This window comes from Pteropus vampyrus, unplaced genomic scaffold (genome assembly GCF_000151845.1).
Source record: "Pteropus vampyrus isolate Shadow unplaced genomic scaffold, Pvam_2.0 Scaffold39, whole genome shotgun sequence".
NCBI lineage: Eukaryota > Metazoa > Chordata > Mammalia > Chiroptera > Pteropodidae > Pteropus > Pteropus vampyrus.
The window spans coordinates 1,002,789-1,026,235 of NW_011888820.1; the positions used below are offsets into that span (position 1 = coordinate 1,002,789).

The 23,447-nt window shown below is 39.0% G+C and overlaps 1 protein-coding gene across 2 annotated transcripts in view; it reads left to right on the plus strand.

Annotated features, from left to right (window-relative positions):
* Positions 1 to 23,447, plus strand: part of LVRN (laeverin) — a 53,995-nt gene that overhangs the window by 945 nt on the left and 29,603 nt on the right. The window contains exons 1-6 of one of the 2 annotated variants that reach the window (XM_011358259.1): positions 600 to 1,297; positions 13,097 to 13,239; positions 14,727 to 14,866; positions 18,615 to 18,741; positions 21,534 to 21,688; positions 22,888 to 23,001. In XM_011358259.1, the coding sequence (XP_011356561.1) occupies positions 600 to 1,297; positions 13,097 to 13,239; positions 14,727 to 14,866; positions 18,615 to 18,741; positions 21,534 to 21,688; positions 22,888 to 23,001 (1,377 nt within the window). Of the gene's footprint in view, positions 1 to 599; positions 1,298 to 13,096; positions 13,240 to 14,726; positions 14,867 to 18,614; positions 18,742 to 21,533; positions 21,689 to 22,887; positions 23,002 to 23,447 lie in introns of those variants that run through there. The other variant, XM_011358258.2, reaches the window with a different exon arrangement.

Here is a 23,447-nt window from a genome sequence, read left to right on the forward strand (position 1 = left end):
CGAATTTCGCGCCAAAGATTTGGCTCCGGAAGTTAGTTTTGACACTGCAGTTGTCTATCGCAGGGTCATTTCAGAGCGCGTCCTCTCAAGTCCAGGTCCTTAAGCCTCCATCACGCCCTCTAGCACAGGTATAACCAATGGTGGCCAGCAGGTGTGCTACCGGCAGCTCATCACTGCAGTCAAGGAGCTGAGGATGCTCTGTACCTGTCTCTTTTCCAACAACTCCTGAACTGCACCGAGACAAATCCCCTGAATCCAGTATCTCCGTCGGAGGTTTCCAAATCCGAGTTTGTTCTGACTGTCCCCTCCCCGCACCGACTCTAGAAGCCTCTTCTGCGAGGCGCGCGCTTGGGTGCGCCGGATCCGCCTCTTCTCTGGGCTCTGGCGGGCGGGGTGGGAAGGCAGGGACCTGGATCTGATTAGGTGGGAGGGGGAAGTCGTGGTCCAAATCTTCTCTGTCTTGTCTCCCAGCTTCTCGAGGAGGAAGAGAGAAGGTAAAAGAGAGGTAGGTCCCGTCCCTGAGCACCCGGACCGAGGTTCTGAGCCGCCGCCACCGCTGTCTCCGGGTTCGTGCCTCACCCCCATCTGGGGTCCAGGCCATGGGGCCCCCATCCAGCTCTGGCTTCTACGTAAGCCGCGCGGCAGCCCTGCTGCTGGCCGGGCTGGCTGCCGCGCTCCTGCTGGCGCTGGCAGTTCTCGCCGCTCTGTACGGCCGCTGCGCGCGTGTCGCGCCGTCGGAGCTTCACCACGGCGGGGACCAGGACGCCGCGCCTTCCCCGCCCGGCGAGCAGAAGGAGTCGCCGCCGACCCGGCAGTCGGACCCCACTCTTGAGCCGACGGTGACGGCCACCCTGGGCAAGGGGCGACCCTTCGGGCCCTGGGACCAGCTGCGCCTGCCGCGTTGGCTCGTGCCACTGCACTACGAGCTGGAGCTGTGGCCGCGGCTGAAGCCAGATGAGCTCTCAGCTCCGGCGTTGAGCTTCACTGGCCGCGTGAACATCACAGTGCGCTGTGCGGTGGCCACGGCGCGGCTGCTGCTGCACAGCCTCTTCCTGGACTGTGAGAGAGCTGAGGTGCGGGGTCCTCTGTCCTCGGGCACTGGAGACGCCACCGTGGGCCACGTGCCGGTGGAGGACGTGTGGTTCGCCTTGGAGATGGAGTACATGGTGCTGGAGCTCCGCGAGGCTCTGCAGCCCGGGAGTCTCTATGAGCTGCAGCTCAGCTTCTCCGGCCCGGTATACCAGGACAAAAGGGAGGGACTCTTCCTCAACATCTACATGGACCAGGGTGCGCGCAGGTAAGGGCAGGCCGACCCGGGCCTCCTTGGCCCCGGCGTCGGTCCAGCTGCCTATCTGCCTCCAGGTGCGCGGCTCCTGCCTTTTGCCCAAAGCCCCTGACCTATCCCTCGCGACGTTTTTTTCTAGAGCCAGAGGGAGAGCGCCTCCTTTCTCCACTTCCCCTCCAGAAACCCTGCTTGGAATAAAGGCTTCGAGACCGTAGTCCTTCATCTGACCAGTTTTCATTCCCATGCCTGCCCATCTAGTTTGTTTCTATCGTTGCCCCCGCTTCAGAAAGCCCCCTTTTCCTCTAACTCGCAATTTCTTCATCGCAGTGAGCAAATCCCTTGCTACTCGAAGTTTGGTCCGCGGACTTGCTATAGCTGTAATACCTGCGAGCTTGTTCAAAAGGCAACTCCTAGGACACACCCTCGACCTAGGGGATGAGAATTTGCGTTTTAACGAGATCCTCGCGTGATTTCCGGGCGTTAAAGTAGGAGAAACGCGGGGCCTATAGCAGTCCTGCTCTCCCCGATGCTCCCTCCGCGGCGCGTCCCTCCGCGCTCAGCGAGCTCCCTGCTCTGCCTCTTTTCCTTGGCGCTGTGTAACTGCTGCTCTTGCAACAGGTAGACCCGCGTCGGAGCTGTTTGTTTTCTCTCTCTTTTTTTCCTAGGGTTCTCCAGAACCTCGGAATCCCCTTTAATTCATCCCTTCCCGCCTTCCGCCTGGGGCCCGCGTCCAGTTTTGTTGGTGAGCGGCCTCCTCCCCTACCCCTCTCAACTCTGAACAACTCTGCTACGTGTCCGAGCCTGCGCTTTCCGAATTCCTCTGCTGGAAAAAAAAAAAAAAAAAAAAAAGCGATGACAGACTTCTCCGAATTTGCAAGCGCACGTAGTGTACATACGTTCTTTTTACACTCATTTGAGATAGATAATGTCTCCCAATAGAAATGTTGTGTACAAGAATTGCCCCATGCCACACTCTGGGAGCACATTACTTGATCTCCAGCGAGCATGCGGAATGGGGGAGTGGGGGAGTGGGGAAATGGTTTAGGTGGAAGATACCAAAAAGGTCTTTCTTTCAAACTAGCGATCTCTTTCACTCATGTACTGGTTGGTGGAGCATTTGCGGTTTACACAACTGCATGTACTTTACTCTTTATTATTATAGAAAATGTTCTCAGATGTTCTCTAGGGGAAAGAAACCCACTAAATTACCCCCTAAATCGTCTCCTGCGCTATTTTCAAAACTACAGGGGTTTTTAAATAAGTTTAATAAGATGCCTTAGTGGATGTGTAATCTGTAACTTTTGTTTTTAAGGACAGTATGGCTGTTTTTTCTCTTTCAAAAGTACATCAGTGGTTGAAAAATAATTTTTGAAAAGTTTCACATTAAGATGATGTGTAATTGCCCTTATGGGCACTGGGAACTTTTTGAAATAACTGTAGTTCAGGGTGCAAGATTTTTCAGAGGAAAAATATGGTTGCTCTCTGCACACGTATCTGGTACTGTTTCCTGCTGTTAGTAAGTAAATCATCTGTTCACCCATCTCTTTCTTCTTCCTTAATGAGAAGTCTTAATGGGGCTGTGGCCCAGACAGACTGCTCTAGCAAACATGGGAAAGGAAAGTCTCCTTTTCTATTGTGCTGCCAACTCTAACGGTAACTAGAAACCATATTTTGAGAACATTAAAATTCAAACAGGCAGAAATTATAATAAAGTTTTACAGATGTTTGTAGACCAAGATGGAGCTCCAGAACTGTGGCATCTTAGAGGAGCTGTTGCCTCAAAGTTGTTGTTATTCAGGGTCTCTGCTTCTGAACTCACAAAGAAAAGAAACCTACGGTTCAGCTTAAAGCTAAGGTCACAAAGAACCTGGACCAAGGGAGGACTTGCGATGAGACAGATTTTGGAACCCCAACAGGCCTGAGGTTGAGCCTGAGCAGTATGACTTGAGCTAGTCACTTCACTTCTCTGAGTTTGTTGCCTCATTTATAGACTAGACGTAGTGTCTACCTTTAGAGTGTTGTGAGAATTAAATGAGTGGCTCATAACCTGTGCAGTGGTAGCACTATTATTCGCTTAGAGTATAACAATAATTATAATTGTTCCTATTATCTAAACATGGAATCTGCCACATTCCTGATATATATGAGTTTAAGAAGAAGATTCCACTTTGGGAAGACCCTACCTCCTGATTTCACATTTTTCTTGGGATGTCTCTAATTTCAGCTGCAGCAGTTGGAATGTTTACCTCTCTTCTTTGATAACTCTTTATCACAGTCTGGAGAGACTAATGTTTTTAAATAATTTTACTCAACACTAAGAGAAAAGAAAAAGGAAGTCATTCCAGGAAATACAAAGAGCATCTCTGTCTCCCATCTGCAATGACATGGATGGACCTTGAGGACATTACATAAGATACCTAGAGTAGTTAAATTCTTAGAGACAGAAAGTAGAATGGTGGTTGCTAAGGGCTGGGAGAGTGGAAAGTTGTTTAATGAAGGACATTTGGGGTTCTAGTTCGGTGCTATTATAAATAAACCTTCTATGAGCAATTGTGTATAAATTTTTGTGTGAATGTGAGTTTTCATTTTTCTGGAATAAATGCCCAGGAGTGCAATTGCTGAGTTTTTTGGTAGTTGCATGTTTAGCTTTTAAGAAACTGCCACACTGTTTCCCAAAGTGTCTGTACCATTTTACATCCCTACCAGCAATGTACAAATGACAGTTTCTCTGCATCTTGACCACCATTAGGTAATGTCACCTTTTTATTTTATTTTAGCTGTCCTGATAAGTGTATAGTGATATTTCACTGTAATTTTAATTTGCATTTCTCTAATGGTTAATGATGTTGAACATCTTTTCATGCTTATTTGCCATCTGTATATCACTTTCAATGAGATATCTTTTTATGTCTTTTGCGTATTTTCCAATTGAATTGTTTGTTTTTTTACTGTTGAGTTCTGGGAGGTTTTTTTCCCCCCATATATTCTATATTTGAGTCTTTTGTGAGAAATATGGTTTATGAATATGTCTATATTTGTCTTTTCATCTATAGCTTGTCTTTTCATCCTTTTAATAATTCTTTCAGAGAGGGAAATTTTTAATTTTAATGAAGTCCAATTCATCAATTTTTTAATAGGTCATGCTTTTGGTTTCATGTCTACAAATTCTTTTATTAAGAATTTATTTTTTAGAGCAGTTTTAAGTTTACAACAAAATTGAGAGGGAAATACAGAGATTTCTCGCATAGCCCTTGCCCCCACAAATGCAAGGCCTGCCCCACTATCAACATCGCACACCAGAATGGACTTTTTTTTTAACTAAAGATGAACCTATATTGACACGTCATCATTACCCAAAGTCCCTAGTTTACCTTAGGGTTCACTGTTGGGGTTGTAGATTTTATAAGTTTGGACTAATATATAATGACATATATCCATCATTATAAAGTCATACAGAGTCTATTCACTTCCCCTAAATCCTCTGTTATCTGCCTATTTATCACTCTCAACCACTGATCTTTTTATAACCTCCATAGTTTTGTTTTTTCCAGAATGTCATATAGTTGAAATGATTAAATATGTATGTAGCCTTTTCACATTGGCTCTTTCACTTGGTAATATGCAGTTGAGGTTCTTCCATGTCTTTTCATGGGCTGATAGCTCATTTCTTTTTAGCACTCAGTCATAGTCCATTGTCTGTATGTACCACAGTTTATTCATTCGCCTATTAAAGGACATCTTGGTTGCTTCCAAGGTTTGGCAATTATGAAAAAGCTGTTATAAACTCTGTGTGCAGGTGTTTGTGTTGAAATATATTTTCAGTTCCCTTATGTAAATATCAATGAGCATAATTATTGGATTGTATGGTAAGAGTATGTTTACTTTTGTAATAAACCACCAAACTGTCTTCCAAAGTGGCTGTACATTTTGCATTCCCACCAAAAATGAATGAAAGTTCCTATTTCTCTACATCGTCACCAGCATTCAGTGTTGTCAGTGTACTGGATTTTGGCCCTTCAGTAGTTGCGTAGTGGTATCTCATTGTTGCTCTAATTTGCATTTCCCTGTTGAGATAATGTGGAACATTTTTTCGTATGCTCATTTGCCACCTGTGTAGTTTCTTTGTGAAGTGTCTGTTGAGGTGTTTGGCCCATTTTTTAATTGAGTTGTTTGTTTTCTTATTGTTGAGTTTTAAGAGTTCCTTGTATATTTTGGATTAGCAGTCCTTTATGAGATGTATCTTTTGCAAGTATTTTCTCCCAGTTTGTGGCTTGTCTTCTCATTCTCTTTATATTGTCTTTCACAGTACAGAAGTTTTTAATTTTAACAAAGTCAGTTTGTCATGTATTTCTTTCGTGGATTATTGCTTTGGTGTAGTGTTCAAAAAGACATCGCCATATCCAAGGCCGTTTAGGTTTTCTTCTCTATGTTATCTTGTAGGAGTTTTATAGTTTTGCATTTTATATTTATGTATATGACCCATTATCAGTTAATTTTTGTGAAGTGTGTATGATCTGTGTCTAGATTCATTTTTTTGCTTGTGGATGTCTCATTTTTTCCAGCAACATTTGTTGAAGAGACTGTGTTTACTCCATTGTATTGCCTTTGCTCCTTTTTCAAAGATCCGTTGACTATATTTATGTGGGTCTATTGCAGGGTCTTTATTCTATTTCATTTATCTATTTGTTTATTTTTCTATTTCTATTTTACTGAGAGTTTTTATCTTGAATGAGCATGGGATTTTGGCAAGAGCTTTTTCTTACATACCTGGAATAAATCCCACTGGCTGTAGTGTATAATTCTTTTCATACATTGTTGTTGAATTAAATTTGCTAATATTTTGTTGAGGATTTTTACATCTATGTTCATGAGAAATATTAGGTTTTTTGTAATGTCTTTGTCTGGTTTTGTTATTAGGGTAATGCTGGTCTCATAGAATAAGTAAAAAAAATATTCCCTATGCTTCTATCTTCTGAAAGAGAGTGTAGAGAATTGGTATTATTTCTTACTTAAATATTTGGTAGAATACACCAGTGAACCCATCTGGGCATGGTGCTTTCTGTTTTGGGAGATTATTAATTATTAATAATTATTTGCTAATAATTATTGATTCAATTTCTTTAATAGATATAGGCCTATGCAGATTGTGTATTTCTTCTTGTGTGAGTTTTGGCAGATTATGTCTTTAAAGGAATTGGTCCTTTTCATCTAGATTACCAAATTTGAGGGCATAGAGTATTTCATAGTATTCCTTATTATCTTTTTAGTCTTCATAGGATCTTTAGTGATGTCTCTACTTTCATTTCTGATATTGGTATTGATATAGTCAAATTAATATCTACCTTGTTCATTACAGTTTTCTATTTGTTGCCCTTGTTCTTTGTTCCTATTTTTGTCTTCCATTGTTTTTCTACCTTTCTTTACTATGTTGAATTTTTCAATCCATAAACAGAGAATGTCTCTGTTTATTTAGATCTATGATTTATTTCATCAACATTTTATCATTTTAGCATACAAATCCTATATCTATTTTGTTAGATGTACATATAAGTAATTTCATTTGAACAGTTATAAATTTTATTGTATTTTTAATTTTCGTTTTCATGTTTGTTACTACTATGTAGGAATACTGAGTTTCATATGTGTATCTTGTGTCTTATGACCCACCCACTGATCTCACTTACTATATCTAGTAGTTTTTTTGTAGATTCCTTATTTCTTGGGATTTTCTCATCTGCAAATAGAGACAGTTTTATTTCTTCCATTCCAATCCATATGCCATTTATTTTATTTTCTTACTTTATTGAGCTGGCTAAAACTTCCAACACTATGTTGAGTGAGGTAGACATTCTTGCCTTTTTCCTGATCTTGGGAAAGTTTTTAGCCTTTCACCAATAAATATGATGTTAAGTGTAGATTTTTTATGTATGTTCTTTATCAAGTTGAGGAAGTTCTCTATTTATGTTATTTCTGATAGGTTTTTTCCTTCATGATGAATGTGTGTTGGATTTTGTCAAACACTTTTTCTGCATCAGTTGACATGATTTTTTTTCTTTTTTCTGTTAATATAGTATATTATATTGATTGATTTTTGACTTTTGAATCAACCTTCATGTCTACGCAGTTTTTTATAAGACGAGTTGCTGTATTATAAGGAAGAGTAGTAGAAAGCCCTTCCAATGTGGGGAGGAAGGCTGGGAAGAGAGAGAGAAGGACAAGTGGACATAACAAGTGTCTTTACTTTTCACCCTCCTTCTTATGACAGAGTGTGACCCTGGGACAAATTTTCCTGTGCAAGTAATTTCTTAGGAAGCATTTCTAGGAAAAACCAACTGGAGAATTGGGAAGAATTGAGAAGAGGCCAAGCCAGGATATGAGATCAAACAAAGTCTCATGGGGGAGAGATCTGGAGAGAGTGTGAGGCACACCTAAGAATTTCCCCATCAGGAGCAAGGGAGCAGGAGCATTTGTACTACTTCCCCCTGACCCTCAACTGTAAGTCATTGATTATAGACTGGTCCTTAGGCCAAGTTAATTCCTAGGTAGTCTGCTCTTTAGGGTGCAGCTAATGCAGTCCCACAAGGAGACACAGGTGGTAACTGTTGGGTGAGAGAGAAAAAGTGATAAATAGATCTGAGCCGATATGGACAGAATGCTGGCATTACCTGCTGCAGGGTAGAACATAATGTTAGATGGAGGATGCCACCTCTTACTAGCTATCTAATCAGTTGCATAAATTCCCAGAACATCAGCTTTCACATCTGTAAGTTAAGATGGTGGGGTCCTTCAAGATCTCTTCTACTTTTGAAATTCAATGAAAGAGAGAATGTATAATCCCATTCCTGTTCAAAGTGTTCTTTAGGAATACTCTCATTTCTGATCATGCCTTTCCTTCATAAAAGATAAGAAAGAATATGGAGGTATTTAGAGAAATGAAAATAGAAAAATCAAAAGATGGGAGCGGCTTGTTTGTGTAAAATGGCTAGAGAAAATCGGGATCTTTATTTGGTATAAATTAAGGTGAAAATAGCATAATTAAAATTAATCAATTATGCAGGTGTAGAAATAGCATAAAGAGAATTAAAGACTTCCTTCCAGTCACTGTTTATGCTCGAAAATCTGGCACAGTCCTCAGGGTATGACACTCAAGAGAGAAAGTTGAGTAACATTAGGAAAGAAATGAGAAGTCTTAAAACAAGGTCAGTGAACTCAAGTACCAGGCATATGGTGTCATTGGTGTCACAGAGAAAAGAGGTCATTTCATTATCCTATAGAGGTGTTAAACTCACACATTTCATGTGGCTGAGCAGTTTTCTCTGGGAGATGGTTCTGCTCGTCAAAGATTTAGATCCTGTATTTTTTGAAAACCAGTGTAACCAGCTTATTGAAAAAGCACACCTCATGGTTCAGTAAAAATGCCACTGTATTTCTCCAACTTTCCTTTTAAAATTTAGTCTCTGGGGTAATATTTTCTGCTTCTGTATGATTACTCTAGAAGTTCATAATTTCCTGCTCAGTCTTAAGTGACAGGTGATCTATGGTCACTAAGTCACAAACACTGTCCAGATGCAGAAATTAGAAAATCTAGTCCTATGTGATAGTCAAAACTTTGAACTTAATTTACTGTTAAATCTCTCTCTCTCCTCGTCCACCCCTCTCTTCCCCAGGCTTGGTCTGGCTTTCAGGATGGAAACTTGTGGTAAGATAAGGGATAGGATTGTTCCATTTCTCCACCTCATATTTCTAGCCCTACCCTTCCTTCTATCTTGAGCTGCGGTTTCAACCCCACTGGGTCCAGTGGGACTTGAGAAGGCAGGGAGAAGTGACACATAGGGTGGTTCTTACTTGAACCAGTGTTCTTGTCATTTAATCTCACTTGGGTCTAGCAGATGCCTTTTTTCCCTGGAGATGTCATTTTGCTGGATTGTTCAGAGTTTTCTCACTGTTTCTCTTTCTTCTATAATTCCTTTGATCCTGCAAAATGTTCTTATTTCTCCATTCATGGTCACTTGTGACTATGATGGTCACTTGTGACTCATTCTTCAGCCCTTAGACATCGTGTAGTACATCTCCAAGCTTCTCCAGGTGGCTATATTGGACAGAACCCAAGACAGTCCACATTATGGCTCATCCTGTGTCTCAGGGCCCATTTATACATCCCTTGTCTGGAGCTGACATGGGTCCTAAGGCAGCAGCACTCTTCTGGTTCTGCCTCCAAATCAGTCAGTTCTCTTACCTCTCAGACTCCTACCTGGTAGGAGTTAGACTTGGGCCAATGTCAATTTCAACTTTCTTAAGAGTGAGTTAGGCACCAGCCTCTAAGTCTCAGTCTCGGAAAACATGTCTACTGCTCTCTCCTTAGCTCAGGATTAGAGAGCTAACCCCCGCCCCACTCAAGAAATCTCTTCTCTGATCTCTTTTGTCTCCATTTCTGACCCTTCTTCTATGTCCTTGATGTAGCTAAGAAGTGCAAGAGGAGCCTACATGTTCTTGAGACCATTTATTTTGAAAATCTTCATAACATGGTTTGGCACCTTTCTTTGGAATTTTACGTCTATTATGTTTTGTTGCCTGGTAGAAACTTCAGTTTTAAGATCTATTACACAAGTAATAAACAAACATGATTCATGGGCCAATTCTTGAACCACAGTCTAGCAGTATAACATCTGTCATTACTAAACATTTTGATTTCTGAGTGCATTGTGAAAAAAAGTGGGGACAACTCTCCAAAGAGTCTTATTTAATCTTTGACTAGCTATGTTATTTAGCACTTGTTAACTAGAGCTGCAGGCATATGGAGTTTATAAGATAATTTGTAATGAAATACCTTACTGAGTGGATATTTTTTTTATAGGTAGTAGATTGATCCCCAAGGGCATCACGTGGTCTTGACCACTAAGACCTCTTCCAGCATAAGAGAGTAGTGAGTCCATGTTACTCTGGCTGTATAAGAGGACAAGAAAGAAAGTGGCTTTGCAATACTGATCTGCTAGGAGACAAATTCTGCCAAATTAACTTCCTCACCAGCTGAACACTCCAAACCCAGACTTCATGGGCACCATAATAACATGTTTCAGTGAGGTCTGAAGGGAGGAGAGGGTGGTGGATGGTTCTGTTTTCTGAGGTCAGGATATCCTTACAAGGTTGCTTAAGTCCAAAGCAGAGAGAAGGGAAATAAATACCAGTCTTTGGTCCCCAGATGTGGCATAACCAGATCGTATGTATTGCTAGTTGGCCCTGACCTTTGAAGTTAAGATTGAGAGCCAGAAAGCCTGTTTATTGTAGGGATTTTTCCTATTTTGTTTGTTTGTATAAAACCAAGGAGAGAAATAGTTGAGTAAAAGCCAAGAGATTTTTTTTTTTTTTAATTTTACTCCTCTGGAGACCTGAATCATGGAATTGAAAGGCACTTGTTGATGTTTGATTCGCTAAAGTGATGACTCTCTAAACTGGTGTCTCTAGCCCATTTCGATGAGCATAAAATTTTCCCTCTTCCTTGAAGAGTCTGATTTTCTCCCTCCTCCTCACTTTGCCATCTCCTTGAGATTTATTTATGTGCTTTGTGATATATGGCAGCAGAAAAGATATCAAGCTCTACTTTCTATAATTTTTGTTACATAAACAATAGGCATTTTTGGCTTTCTAAATATATAAATATATTATATAATTGGGTGTGCTTTTTCATTCTACATTATACTTTTTCATGCTAATATATCGCTGTTTATACAAAACATCCTACAATATCAGAGGATTCATGGATCCCCTAAGGCCGCATAGGAACTCTCAAAGGACTGTTTCTCCCAGTCCTAGATAACTTAGTCATGGCCACCTCAAGGGCTCTTTTTCCATCCTGTTGGGTGTCTTTAACCCTGTTAGAATCAGTTTTAGAGCTCTAGAGCTCATCTTGTCCCATATCTGCATTTTATAGAAATAGATGCCCAAAGAGTTCAAGCACCTTCCCAAAAGTTACACCACTGTGTGTACACTGCACATCCTGAGCAAGAACTCAGGTGTCTGAATTCCCTGCTCAATGTTCCTTCCACAATATTGTCAATTGTTTGAATCTTCTCTATCTCATCCCTTTTAGAGATAACAGCCAATGCTATAAAACAAATGCCAATGTAACAAACTTTGCAAACATACTTTTATTCTTTGTGTATGCTAATATCAAGCTGCCTTTATTTATAAAGGCTGAGAAAATACTTATTCAGTTGTTATGAAACCATATTTTTGCAAGTATTATAAATGATACAGAAGAAAAAACACCTAACCCCTAACTTCTGGTAGTTCCGGTAGTTTAAAATTTATGGGGGGAGGCAAATGTGGTTCATATTCAGCTAATAGTCAACTGTGATCTCTGGGACCTTTTTAAATGCATTTGTCATTAGTGATTTCGAGCCTTTCATCCCAAGCTATAACTTATTCCTCCTTGAATTCTTCTGTAGTTCATCTAAATTTAGAACAATTTGTGACATTGAGAGGAATATAGGAGAATTTAAAGGTCATTTATTGGTAAATTTAGTTACTAATAATATGAAAGCTCAAACATCCATAAAAGGTAGTGTCATTATTTTTTAGATGGGGAAACTGAGGCTCAGCAAGACTGCGTGACTTGTTCAGGATTTCTCATTGGTGGTAGACGAAGTGGCTGTTGTCAGAGGCCACAGGCCCCCTTCCAGTCCAAGCAAGCAAGAGTATAATGAAGTGGGAAAAGAAACAGGGCAAAATAGGCTTGTTGAAAATTGTGGTTTTGTCACAGCAAAGTTAAGAACAAATCAAAATTAGCTGATCGTGAGAGGCTTATGAATGTGCCAGGTGTTCTGTTTGTCTTTCCTAAAGCTGTGTGAATTTTCATGTGAGCAGGGGCCTTATCATGATCTAGGAGGGATTCACAGAGGTAGGTAATAGATGGGCCATGCTCTCTCAAAATGTCTTTGTTGAATCCGCCTTTTACTTTTCTAAGAACTGGGCCCGAAGGAAGAATGAATGCATCAGAGACATTAAGTCCCAGGACCTGAGGAGAAAGAAGGAAGTTAGCTTCCACAATTGTATTTAAAAACAGGTTCCCAGGGCAGGGAGTCTTGGAAAATGGGGTAATAAGACTGCAGGTTTATTTTGAGGAGAAAGTTGTTTGCTAGGACCTGTCTTGTGTCAGACTCTTGTTTGCTCAGGGTACTCTTTTCCCTAAGTTTTCCCTATTAATCACCAGTGCACAGTGGAATAATGTCACTTTTTGTACTTTTCCATAGAGATTGGGGGAAAGAGCAGTAGAAATGTGATAAAATCTACCCATATGTAAAATAAAAGTTGTTCAATTGGCACATACCCACATCTTTTACCCCTAAGAATGTGCAAAATAAAACTTTTGGAAAGTTTTCAACCAGGAAGAAGAGGGAACATGTTAGCAAAAGGTAAAAATGTAGACATTCTTCAGCTGTCTTGCACTTTGGTAGAGGATGAAAGCAATAGGCCATTCCCAAAGTAGTAATTCTATTCGAAAATATACTTGGTTCTCAAAAGCCTGGCATTGCTTATTGGTTATATTTGTTCCTATTTTGTTTGTAAAAGGTTTTAAAGGCATATGATGTAATGAAGTAAATATTATTTTGTGGTTGAAAATTAAATAGTTCTTTTGTATTTTAGGTCTTATGAGAAGTGGAGTGTGTGTGTTATGGGGGAGGGCAGCAAGGAAGATGAGGGGAAAACATTCTAGCTCCTTCCTTATAATTATAAGCCATAATCCCTCAGTATTTTTTTCTTCCACTGGTTTGAGATAAAAATAAATAGATTTTTCCCAAAAATGTATTTTAGGGCCCTGTTAGCATCTCAGATGGAACCAACATTTGCCAGGAATGTTTTCCCTTGTTTTGATGAACCAGCTCTGAAGGCAACTTTTAATATTACAATTATTCATCATCCAAGTTATGTGGCCCTTTCCAACATGCCAAAGCTAGGTAAGTAATGTCTCCCGTCATCTCACATATGTATTTTTATGTATTAATGATATATGTTTATATTTAACTCTGTAATAGCTTTTAAATCAGTAGCTTTTGTAGGCAATGTGTTGGATCGTGGTGTGTTATAATTGGAGAGAGCAGTCACATTGAGTATGTGACAGTACTCACATCTCGGAGGTGATTAAGCCTGTTTCTTTTTTGATTATGTTTATTGAGGTGACATTGGTTAATGACATGTTTCAGGTGTACAGTTTTATAATTCATCATCTGTATACTGCGTGCTCACCATCCAAAGTCTGGTTTCCTTCTTTCACCATATATTTGACCCTCTTTACCGTCTTCACCCTCCCTTCTCCTCTGGTAACCACCATGCTGTTGTCTGTGTCTCTGAGTTTGTTTGTTTGTTTGTTTGTTTGTTTTATTTATCTGTTTGTTGCTTTCTGTTTTATATCCCACATATGAACGAAATCATATGGTTCTTGTCCTTTTCCATCTGACTTACTTCACTTAGCATAATACTCTCAAGATCCAACCATGTTGCAGCAAATGGCAATATTTCCTCATTTTTTATGGCTAAGTAGTATTCCACATCTTCTTTATCCAGTTGCCCTCGAAGGACACCAAGGTTGTTTCCATGTCTTGAATCCTGTTAGAATCTGGGGACATTATACTATTCTTATACATTGGCAGCCCATCTGCCCTTTAGTTTGGGCTTCAACTGTTGATCATAAGTGATAACAAGCTAGTGGACCTACTGTATAGAACATTTTATTTGGCTCACGTGACACTTTTCTTTTGATTAAAGTAGTGTCTAACTTTTAAAAATTCAGAGATTTCTCATAAAAGTCAAAATTATTACTTCCTTGAAAATTTAAAAGATGTAATAACACTGGACTTACAATTCCTTCACGACAGCGATAGTTACAGCTGAGGAGGAGCTGCCTGCTGTAGACTGGGCCTGTGCGCCCGACTTCCATGATCCTCACCAGTCTCGGGTAGTGTACACCAGCCCATTTCACATCAGGTACCTGGCCCTCACAGGCATTTGAGTCCATGATTTCAGGTTTAAAGGCCCCAGCCTGCTTCCATTAAAGATCTAGCTGAAATGTGATATTGGCAGAATTGTACCTACCGTGGGCCTGGGAAGCTCTAGATTAAGTCCTGTGAGAAATGGGCTAGACTAGGAAGCAGTAGAAATGGATGGAAAAGAGAGGAGGCAGATCGTGGGCCTAACTTATAGTGCTCATGGATTTGGTTCTCAGGCCATACCGTATTACTTAGATACTAATTCAGGACTAAAAATGCTATCCTTAGATCTTCCTAATATGATTTTGATAGCTTAAGGGTAGAAAAATCTGAACTGCTAGACTATGGTGAGTAGTCAGGAAGAAGTAGCCAAGTGACAATCAACTTGACAAATTATTTCAAAGGTAGATATTATTGCTTATATTTTCAGTGATTTGAACTAAAATATATTTTTCTAGGTCAATCTGAAAAAGAAGATTTGAGTGGAAGCAAGTGGACTGTTACCACTTTTTACACTACACCCTACATGCCAACTTATTTAGTCGCATTTGCTATATGTGACTATGACCATGTCAACAGAACTGAAAGGGGCAAAGAGGTGAGTAAAGAGGATTCTCCAGTTAAGCGTACATTTGTATTGGCTACAGATTGTTCACCCACTCTCTGCATCTAGGGTTATACCTACATATCCCATTGGCACCTCTTAGTTCTCATGCTGACTTTTCTGAAGCCCTACTAAAGATCTTAGTGCGGCTTTGCAGAATGGGACACAATTCCCACTCTAGCTCTGTGGAGGGCTTTTCATGGAAGGCCATGCATCAAGCCCACTCAAGGCAGTTTCTGAGACCCCTCTCCCCCAGGCATTGCTGCCTTTTACAGTACTGGAAAGAATAGGGAAAGCTGCCATGCTTTGAGGCTCAGGTTTACCTGTTATTTACCTAGCCTACAATGTTAATGCAGCCCTGAAGCTGAGGTGAAACTCAAAATGTCTAGCAAGCAGTATGGCACGGGAGCCAAACAGCCAAAACAGACACCAGTCGGGAACAACTGCTGTGGCTGATATGATGCATGCAGGTTAAATACCATTCCTATCGAGAAGTAAGGCTGCTGGTTTCCTCAGCACTGGGGCATGCAACACTTCCCCAGAGTTGTATAAAGTAGATACTCTGTCCTGAAATACATAGTTTTCACCCAGTTGTACATACTGATCCTTTAGTAAAATATCGAGGTTATTCTGGCAGTACTTTATATTCTGGTTCATTCTCTCTTCTAGTGTGGGGGTAAGTAAGGCCAGTGCTGTAGGTCAGATCAGCTTTACAAGGCTGAGGAAAATCAGGCCCTACAGCTGGCTGAGGCTCTCTCCTGGGTCCAAGATCTTTAGGCTCCCACCGTTGACTTGTGAAAACCAGGTAGCTGCAGATGAGCCAAGTTTGTTACCAGGGGAAGAGTCACTCAAAATGATTCCCCCTGCACTACTAACCCAATGATGAATTAAAAATACTGCACTGGATGCAAACAACAGGTGGTTACCTTCCTCAGCTGTTGGCTTCGGTGTGATTTCCCTTATTGAATAATTGCTGGTGGATCCTTGATATTCACAGATATAACACTGGCCAAGTCAAACATTCATGACATTTACTGATAAATCTACTCAAGCATGGTTGAGAAGCACATGCTTTGTACTTGGCATGAAGGAGTGGGCCCCAGAGCTCATGAGTGACCCAAGGTGGTCCGTCAGCATCCACATCTCAAGTGGCTTGTTACTCTCAATGCTGCTGCACAGTGAACAATTCTTATACAAGGCTCTGTTTCTTTGTGATAGATTACCCTGCAAAGAAAGCCAGCTCTCATACAAGCAAAGAGGAAATGGAACATCCCTAAGAAAGTAGTGTTGTTAGCCAGAAAATTGAAATTTGGGATGAGTTTATCAGTGGAATGTTGCATTTGGCTAAAGCTTGGATCTACAAAGTAAAGGAATCCACCATATACTCTACAGGGGAACCAGAATGTACTCTTGGAAAAGCATCCAGACTATTAAAAATTGCTCATTAAGTAAGATAAAAATTTCATGAAATTGACAATGTGGTTAATGCATGGCATGAGGATAAACATAGAATAAACTAAACTAAGGTCGGAAATAACATTCTTTGAGTAGAATTTAGCCCATATGGGCATCTGCAAAGATATTCCTCTCTTTTATGTTAAGGTCTGCTATTTCTCAGGAGGGCCGTAAGAACACACTGCTGGACTGCTTGTGATTTTGAAGGAGCTTTGTGGCTACATTTCCAAAATATTCCTTGCTGCCCTACTAGGGGACACCCACCTCTCCTACGCAGCTTTAAATCTCCATCATTTGCCTGCCTTTTGGCTTATAGAATGGCAGTTTATGGGAGGAACTTTATAAACTGAAAATTCACACACAAATGTTAATTGTTATTGCCATTATTTTCCAAAAGGCTATAATTAAAATGCATTCATTATCTTGAATGTGGGGAGAGGTGACTATTCTTTCCACTCACATAGTGTGGGATTTGGTTTAGCAGTATTTCTGTTGCGTCAGAAATTAAAACTAGAATTGGGGAGGGTAAGTTTATTGTAGGGGTAGGGCTGAGTCCTGGGCCCCTCTTCCCCAGTTGTAATGAGACCTCTGCAGCATGGAGGAGGATGAAAGGAATGAGGGATCAAGGCAGGAGGCTTCGAAAACAGGTGGTTGCATTTTGTGAAAGGGGAGCCTTCCTGAAGACCTCACATAATTCAAGACAAATTTTCCAGCAGAAATTTCAGCAAAGTAAGGTGAACGTGTTCTTGGAGTATAACAGTCTGCAAATGTTATTGTGCCGCTTTTCATTTTCTTAGCATTTTCTCTAATGTTTTGTAAAGAGTTCTTTATCAAATTAACTGTACCCACATCAGGACAATTATTTTAATTCCTTTGTCTCCCTCCAACTTTCGTTCCAGGGTTATTGAGTTTCACATATATATTCTTTAGCATTAACACTAGCAACTCCATTAAAAAAGTGCTTAGATGGTATTGTTGTGGAGTATGAAATGATTTCATATCGAAATAATAACAAATGTTAAAAGAAGAGCAAATTACGGTAGTCACCCAAATCACACAAATAAGTTTCCCAAGTGTCCAAACAACAATGCAGTTATATTAGACTAACAAAGCATGGCAGAATTTCTTTTTACCTACCAAAGTAGAAGTATCAGAAACAGAGGATATAGGTCACTTGTTTCAACTGTGAAATTATAAGACTTTTGATGAATTTTTTTAAATTAGGGAAATTAACCATATTTCAAATCTTGAAAATAAGATGAAACTATTAATGTTTTTATTAACAAACCATTTTAAATTGGCATGATTCAAATTTGTTTAATATGTACCATACTGTATAACACTCACTAACTGCACAATTCTGTTTTGGAACATTGGAAATACGTCCAGAACAGGGAAGCAAGGGTCCAAGGTACCCTTTTATTCTAACACAGAATCTACATTTTCTGTGCTGTTACTAGAGCCTCAGGTTCTCACAGTCTCCCCAGATGGAAATCGAGGGAGATCACCAGATGCCAAAGTAGATAAAGAAAAAGTTTTGAGTTTGTGCCCAAGGCAACCAGCAACCCAAAAGGAAAGATCCCCGTCGTTTGCAGGTGGAGGGGGTGCAGGTGAGGGTGGCCAGGGCAGGGTTTTTAGAAGGAGGCAGGCAAGGAGAGAACTTCGTCTAGGTGTGCAGAGGTGAAGGTTCCTTGGCATCTGCGCAGTGTGGCTACAAGCTTCTTAACACCCTGCAGGTCTCTTTGGCGTGTTAAATCCCTACCCAGGGCATTTGTATTAAGATGAAGAAAAGGTCACACCGCAGGCACCTCTGGGCCTGATTGCACACGTGGAGCCAAAGGGAAAGTTTTTCAGCCCTCTAAGCAGATCCTTATGGTTATCAACTCGGGGTCTTTAATGTTGATCGGTCTCCCTAGGGCAGGTGTCCTTGCGGAGTTTATCTGAGTATTAGCAGCTGGCTCTTGTCTCTTCAACCCTACCTGTTGTCACTGACTAGACAACAGAAAGTTGCCTTCCTGTCTTAATGCCACAGATTGTTTTTGTATTATAATAGTTATAACACGTTATTGCAAAAAATGGAAATAACACACCGTCTGGGGGAGCCATTGTTCACAAATTAGTGAATAGCCTTCCGGGCTTTTCTCAAGAGGTGAATGCATTTAGTCATTTTGTTATGTAACTTTGTATGACTTTGGCTCTAGAGCATCAGAGAATTGGAGCAAGCAGGCTGCCACTTTCAAAAATCACTACTGCTTTTCCTAATCACTCCTTAATTGTTTTAATTTAGATACGAATCTGGGCCCGGAAAGACGCCATTGCAAATGGACATGCAGATTTTGCTTTGAACATCACAGGTCCCACCTTCTCTTTTCTGGAAGATTTATTTAATATTAGTTACCCTCTTCCGAAAACAGGTAAGGCATCTTCCCTTCCAGTGCAATCGATTTCCTATTATGGCGACTCTAGGTTGAGGTCAACAGGTATCCAGACGAACCTCCAGAGACTCATTGTCGCCATTTAACTGCTACTTTGGAGTCAGTTCCATACCGTTCCTAACACATAGAGGCCTGTCTGCTCTTCGTGTGGTGCCGTGTGCCCAGCAGGTGTTCAGAGAGCTCTCAGTATTTAGATCCCTCCTGGTTACTCGCCAGCTGCCCCATACCTCCAGACGCTTTCTCTCTGCATTTTATCCTTTTCTCTCATAACACAAGTGTGCAGTGCTATGTTCTGGATCCTTTTAGCGGGCCTGCGTGAGTGACTCCAGTTCTCTTTAGTAAGATTTTGCTGGTTTTTAACAAATATTCTTTAGCTATGAATCATTGGATTAGGACTTAAGGGTTCCATCTGTGAATTTTCATTGTATGAAATTGGAATCATGTGTGAACATAATATGATCCTTGAGGAAATATGTAAACATTTTATCTCTCACAGATCTATACAGATCTCAAAATTGCGTGAGTAACAAAGCTCAGAAAGTTGTTCGATATTTTTCTCTCTAAATTGAGGGTATCATGTAAATGTATTTTGTTCCTCTGACACAGATTCATGGGTGGGATGGGAGTGGATGGAGGAAAAGGAAGGTTAGAAAAATGAGAAACCTATGCTGAGGCAACTTTGTCCCAAGATAATAGAGTATTAACTGATGGGGTCTATGTAATGACCCAAGTACACACAAAAAAGAAGAAAAATGTCCTGTAATGCTACCATACATACATAACCACGGCTGACATTTGGCATATGTCTCAATGCCTATCTTACTCTGGATTTCTTCTTTCTCTGTATTTGATGTTTTTAACCAAGATGACAACATACAGTTGACACTGTTCTTTGAATGGCTTTTTTTTTCTATGCAGCAACATGATCCAGATAACTAAATATTCTTTTTTATTGTCATTTTAAAGATATAGAATAACTATATATCGATATGACAAAATAATTTATTTGATACTCATTTAATTACATTTGGACTGATTCGACCGCTTTTTGGGGGGCTACTTTCAAAACACTAAAGAAAACCTTTGTAAGGAAATGTTTACACATATCCATGCTGTTTGCCTTATTATAAATTCCAGAAGTTGAATGATTTAGTCAAAAGGTAGGAGCATTTCTAAGGATTATGAATCATTTTGCTGGATTGCTCCAGAAAGATTGTACCAGTTCATACTCTTACCAGCAGGCTATGTGCCAGTTTTCCTATACATAATTATTAATGCTAATTATTAATACTAATACTAACCACTACTAATTATTGAGCTTCTCATACATTTGAAAGATTAAGTTATTGTTTTAATTTTTTCTTTTTGATAACCAATGAAGTTGAACATATTAAATAAGATTTTTTATTGTTTGAATTATTCCTTTAGTGAATTGTTCACATTTTTTTGATCTGCCAGAGTTCTTTACTGAAAAAATATTGTCTAGTTGTAGTAAATGTTGCAAATGTTTTTCCTAGTTCATGATTTGCCTTTCAAATTTGTTTATAGTGCCTTTTGGTGAATTAAAATATTTAATTTTAAATAGACTTTTTAAAAAGAGTTCCCATATATGTCTTCTCCCCCTGCCACAGGCCCTAGTTTCTGCTATTAACGTCTTGCATTAGTGAGTACATTTATTGTAATTGACGAACCAATATGATACATTATTATTAACTAGAGCTCATAGTTTACATTGGGATTCACTCTGTGTTATATATATAGTTCTATGTTTTGACAAGTTTTTAATGCATGTACACACCATTACATTATCATACAGAATAGTTTCACTATCATAAAGTCCTCTGTGCTCCACCTATTCATCCTACCTCCTTCCCCACGTCCCAGAAAACCACCGCTCTTTTGCCTTTTCCGTAATAATGTGTAGTTGGAATTATCTTGGTGTAGCTTTTTCAGACTGGGTTCTTTCAGTTAGTAATACACATTTAAGGTTTCTCCATGATCTTTCATAGCTTGATAGGCCATTTCTTGAATAGTACTGAATAATACTGTATTGTACAGATGTTCCACAGTTTATCCGTTCACCTACCAAAGGACATCTTGGTTGGTTCCCATTTTTGGCAATTACAAATAAAGATGCAATAAACATTTGTGTACAAGTGTTTGTATGGGCATAAGTTTTTACCTAGGAGCTCAACTGCTAGACTGTATGGTCAGCCTATGTCTAGCCTTATCAGAAACCACTAAACTGTCTTCCAAAGTGGCTGTATCGTTTTGCATTTCCACCAGAAATGAATGAGAGTTCCTGTTGCCCCACATCTTCTGCAGTGTTTGGTGTTGTGTTTTGATTTTAGCCATCCTAGAAAGTGTGTAGTTGTTGTTTTAATTTGCAGTTTCCTAATGACTTATGATGTCGAGCATCTTTTCATATGCTTCCTTTCTATTTGTATATCTTCTTTAGTGAATCATCTGTTTTAATCTTTTGACAAACTTATAAAGTTATTTATTTGCTTCTTGTTGACTTTTAAGAGTTCTTTGTATATTTTGGACAGAAGTCCTTTATCAAAATATTTGATTTTTATATAGCCAAACCAATTTATTTTCTGGATTCTGTCTTTGGTATTTGTCTTTAAAGCCTTTTCTTCTCTCAGATTATAAATATTCACTTATATTTTTTCCAGTAATTATATGATTTAACTTTGAGATATTTATATCTGGAAATTTCAAAATTTTGGGAAGAGATTCTATTTTTCCCTCCATTTAAATTCACTTAGATGTAATTGCCTTGCCTACTTTTGACGACCGTGCAATGGAAAATTGGGGACTATTGATGTTTGATGAGTCATTATTATTGCTGCAACCAGATGATCAACTAACAGAAAAAAAGACAGTGATCTCCTGCATTGTCTCCCATGAGATTGGACATCAGGCATGTGGTAAAATATTCTTTCTTATTTCACATGAAGATGTTCTCCAGCTGCTCTACCAAAAGTAACAACAACAGCAACGAAAAGCCCTGCCACATACCAAATTTTAGAAAATTATTTAAAAAAATGGGACAGTGAGTAAAAACAGGGAGGGGTCTGTATAATCTGATCTTGGGTGGATTTGAATAATTGGTGATGAATCATAGTGATGAGACCTTACAGTCCATTCACGGATCAGTTATTTACATCTAAAGATTAACTTTGCGCCACAAAATCCTCTTCAGGAGAAATAAGCCAAGCAGAGCTATGACTATGACTATTAATTTGATGGAAATTCTCACATATGCATTTTGACCTCGACTCCATTAATACAAGCTTGTTAAGAAAGAAATTATCGAAACTATGAAATTGTTATCTTTTGTTGTATGAATCCATAAGAATTTTTGGGAAAGAGTGATTTACTGGGATTGAATAACACCTTGTTACACAGCCAACACATAATTTCACAAGTTTAGATTGTACCTAAAGTGTCGTTTTTTATTATAGACTAAGTGACACATTGTTTTGGAAATCAGGATGCTAACTATTAGTATATCACGGCAGTTATAAGAATTTGGTTAAATACAAGAGTGTGGTTTGTTGGTTTTAGAAATTATTGTGTTTTTCTTTCTTGATTCTATTCATCATCTGACACTATCTTTTTGTTAAACTCAAGTAGAAAATAATTATAGCTGAATCATTTTTGCAGAACATATGAGTACTTGAGTGATTTGTACGTGGCACAGATCAAATCATGTTCTTAAAACATAATAACTGTCTACAGCAAAATCCTGACGTCGTCTATTTAGAGTATAAGATGCTGTAATTAGTAGGTTATTAAGTGAACATTTAGAATTTCTGCTCTATTTAACTTATGGGCAAAGTGGACAGTTTAAGAAAGGCTACTCTAGCTTAAGTTATTTTTGAACATCACAGTTTTAAAACAAAATTTGCTTTCAGTCATTGAATGTGAAATAATTGTTTCAGAGAAATGCATGACTGATATCTGTGCATGTTTAAACAACAATATTCTTTTGGGAGTTCTGTTTTATTGATGCCAAATAAAGTTTAATTATGTCTTTGACTTTATATTTAAGATGAAATTACAATTAATATAACTTAAATTTAAGAAAGCTCTTTTTTTTTCTTCCATCTTCAAAAGTGGTTTGGAAACTTGGTTACCATGAGTTGGTGGAACAATATCTGGCTCAATGAAGGTTTTGCATCTTATTTTGAGTCTAGAGTAATTAACTACTTCAATTCTAAACTCTCAAGAGTAAGTATGTCTGTTAAATATATTTATAATTTTTTCTTCTACTTATAAAAGTAATGCATATTCAGTGTTGAAAATGTGTAAAATACAGAAAAATACAAGGAATATTGAATCTGTAATACCGGAGATCAGTGTTATCTTTCTAATGTGTTTTCTTTTTCCAGGCTTTACTATAAATTGTAAATATCTATAATAGTGGAAACTACACAGAAATGTGTAATGTCTTTACTACTTTATATTATATCAAGAGCATGTCTACAAATCATTATTTTTAAAAACAAGATTTTTAAGGGTTACCTAAATATTTTATTATATCACCTTATAAGGTGTATGTATATAATCTTTCCCTATTGTTAGATTTTAGGTTATTTTCACTTATTCCTACCTAGACTAAATTTTAAAGCAGTTATAATCAATAGTCTATGACCTTAATGATAAGTAATATGCTA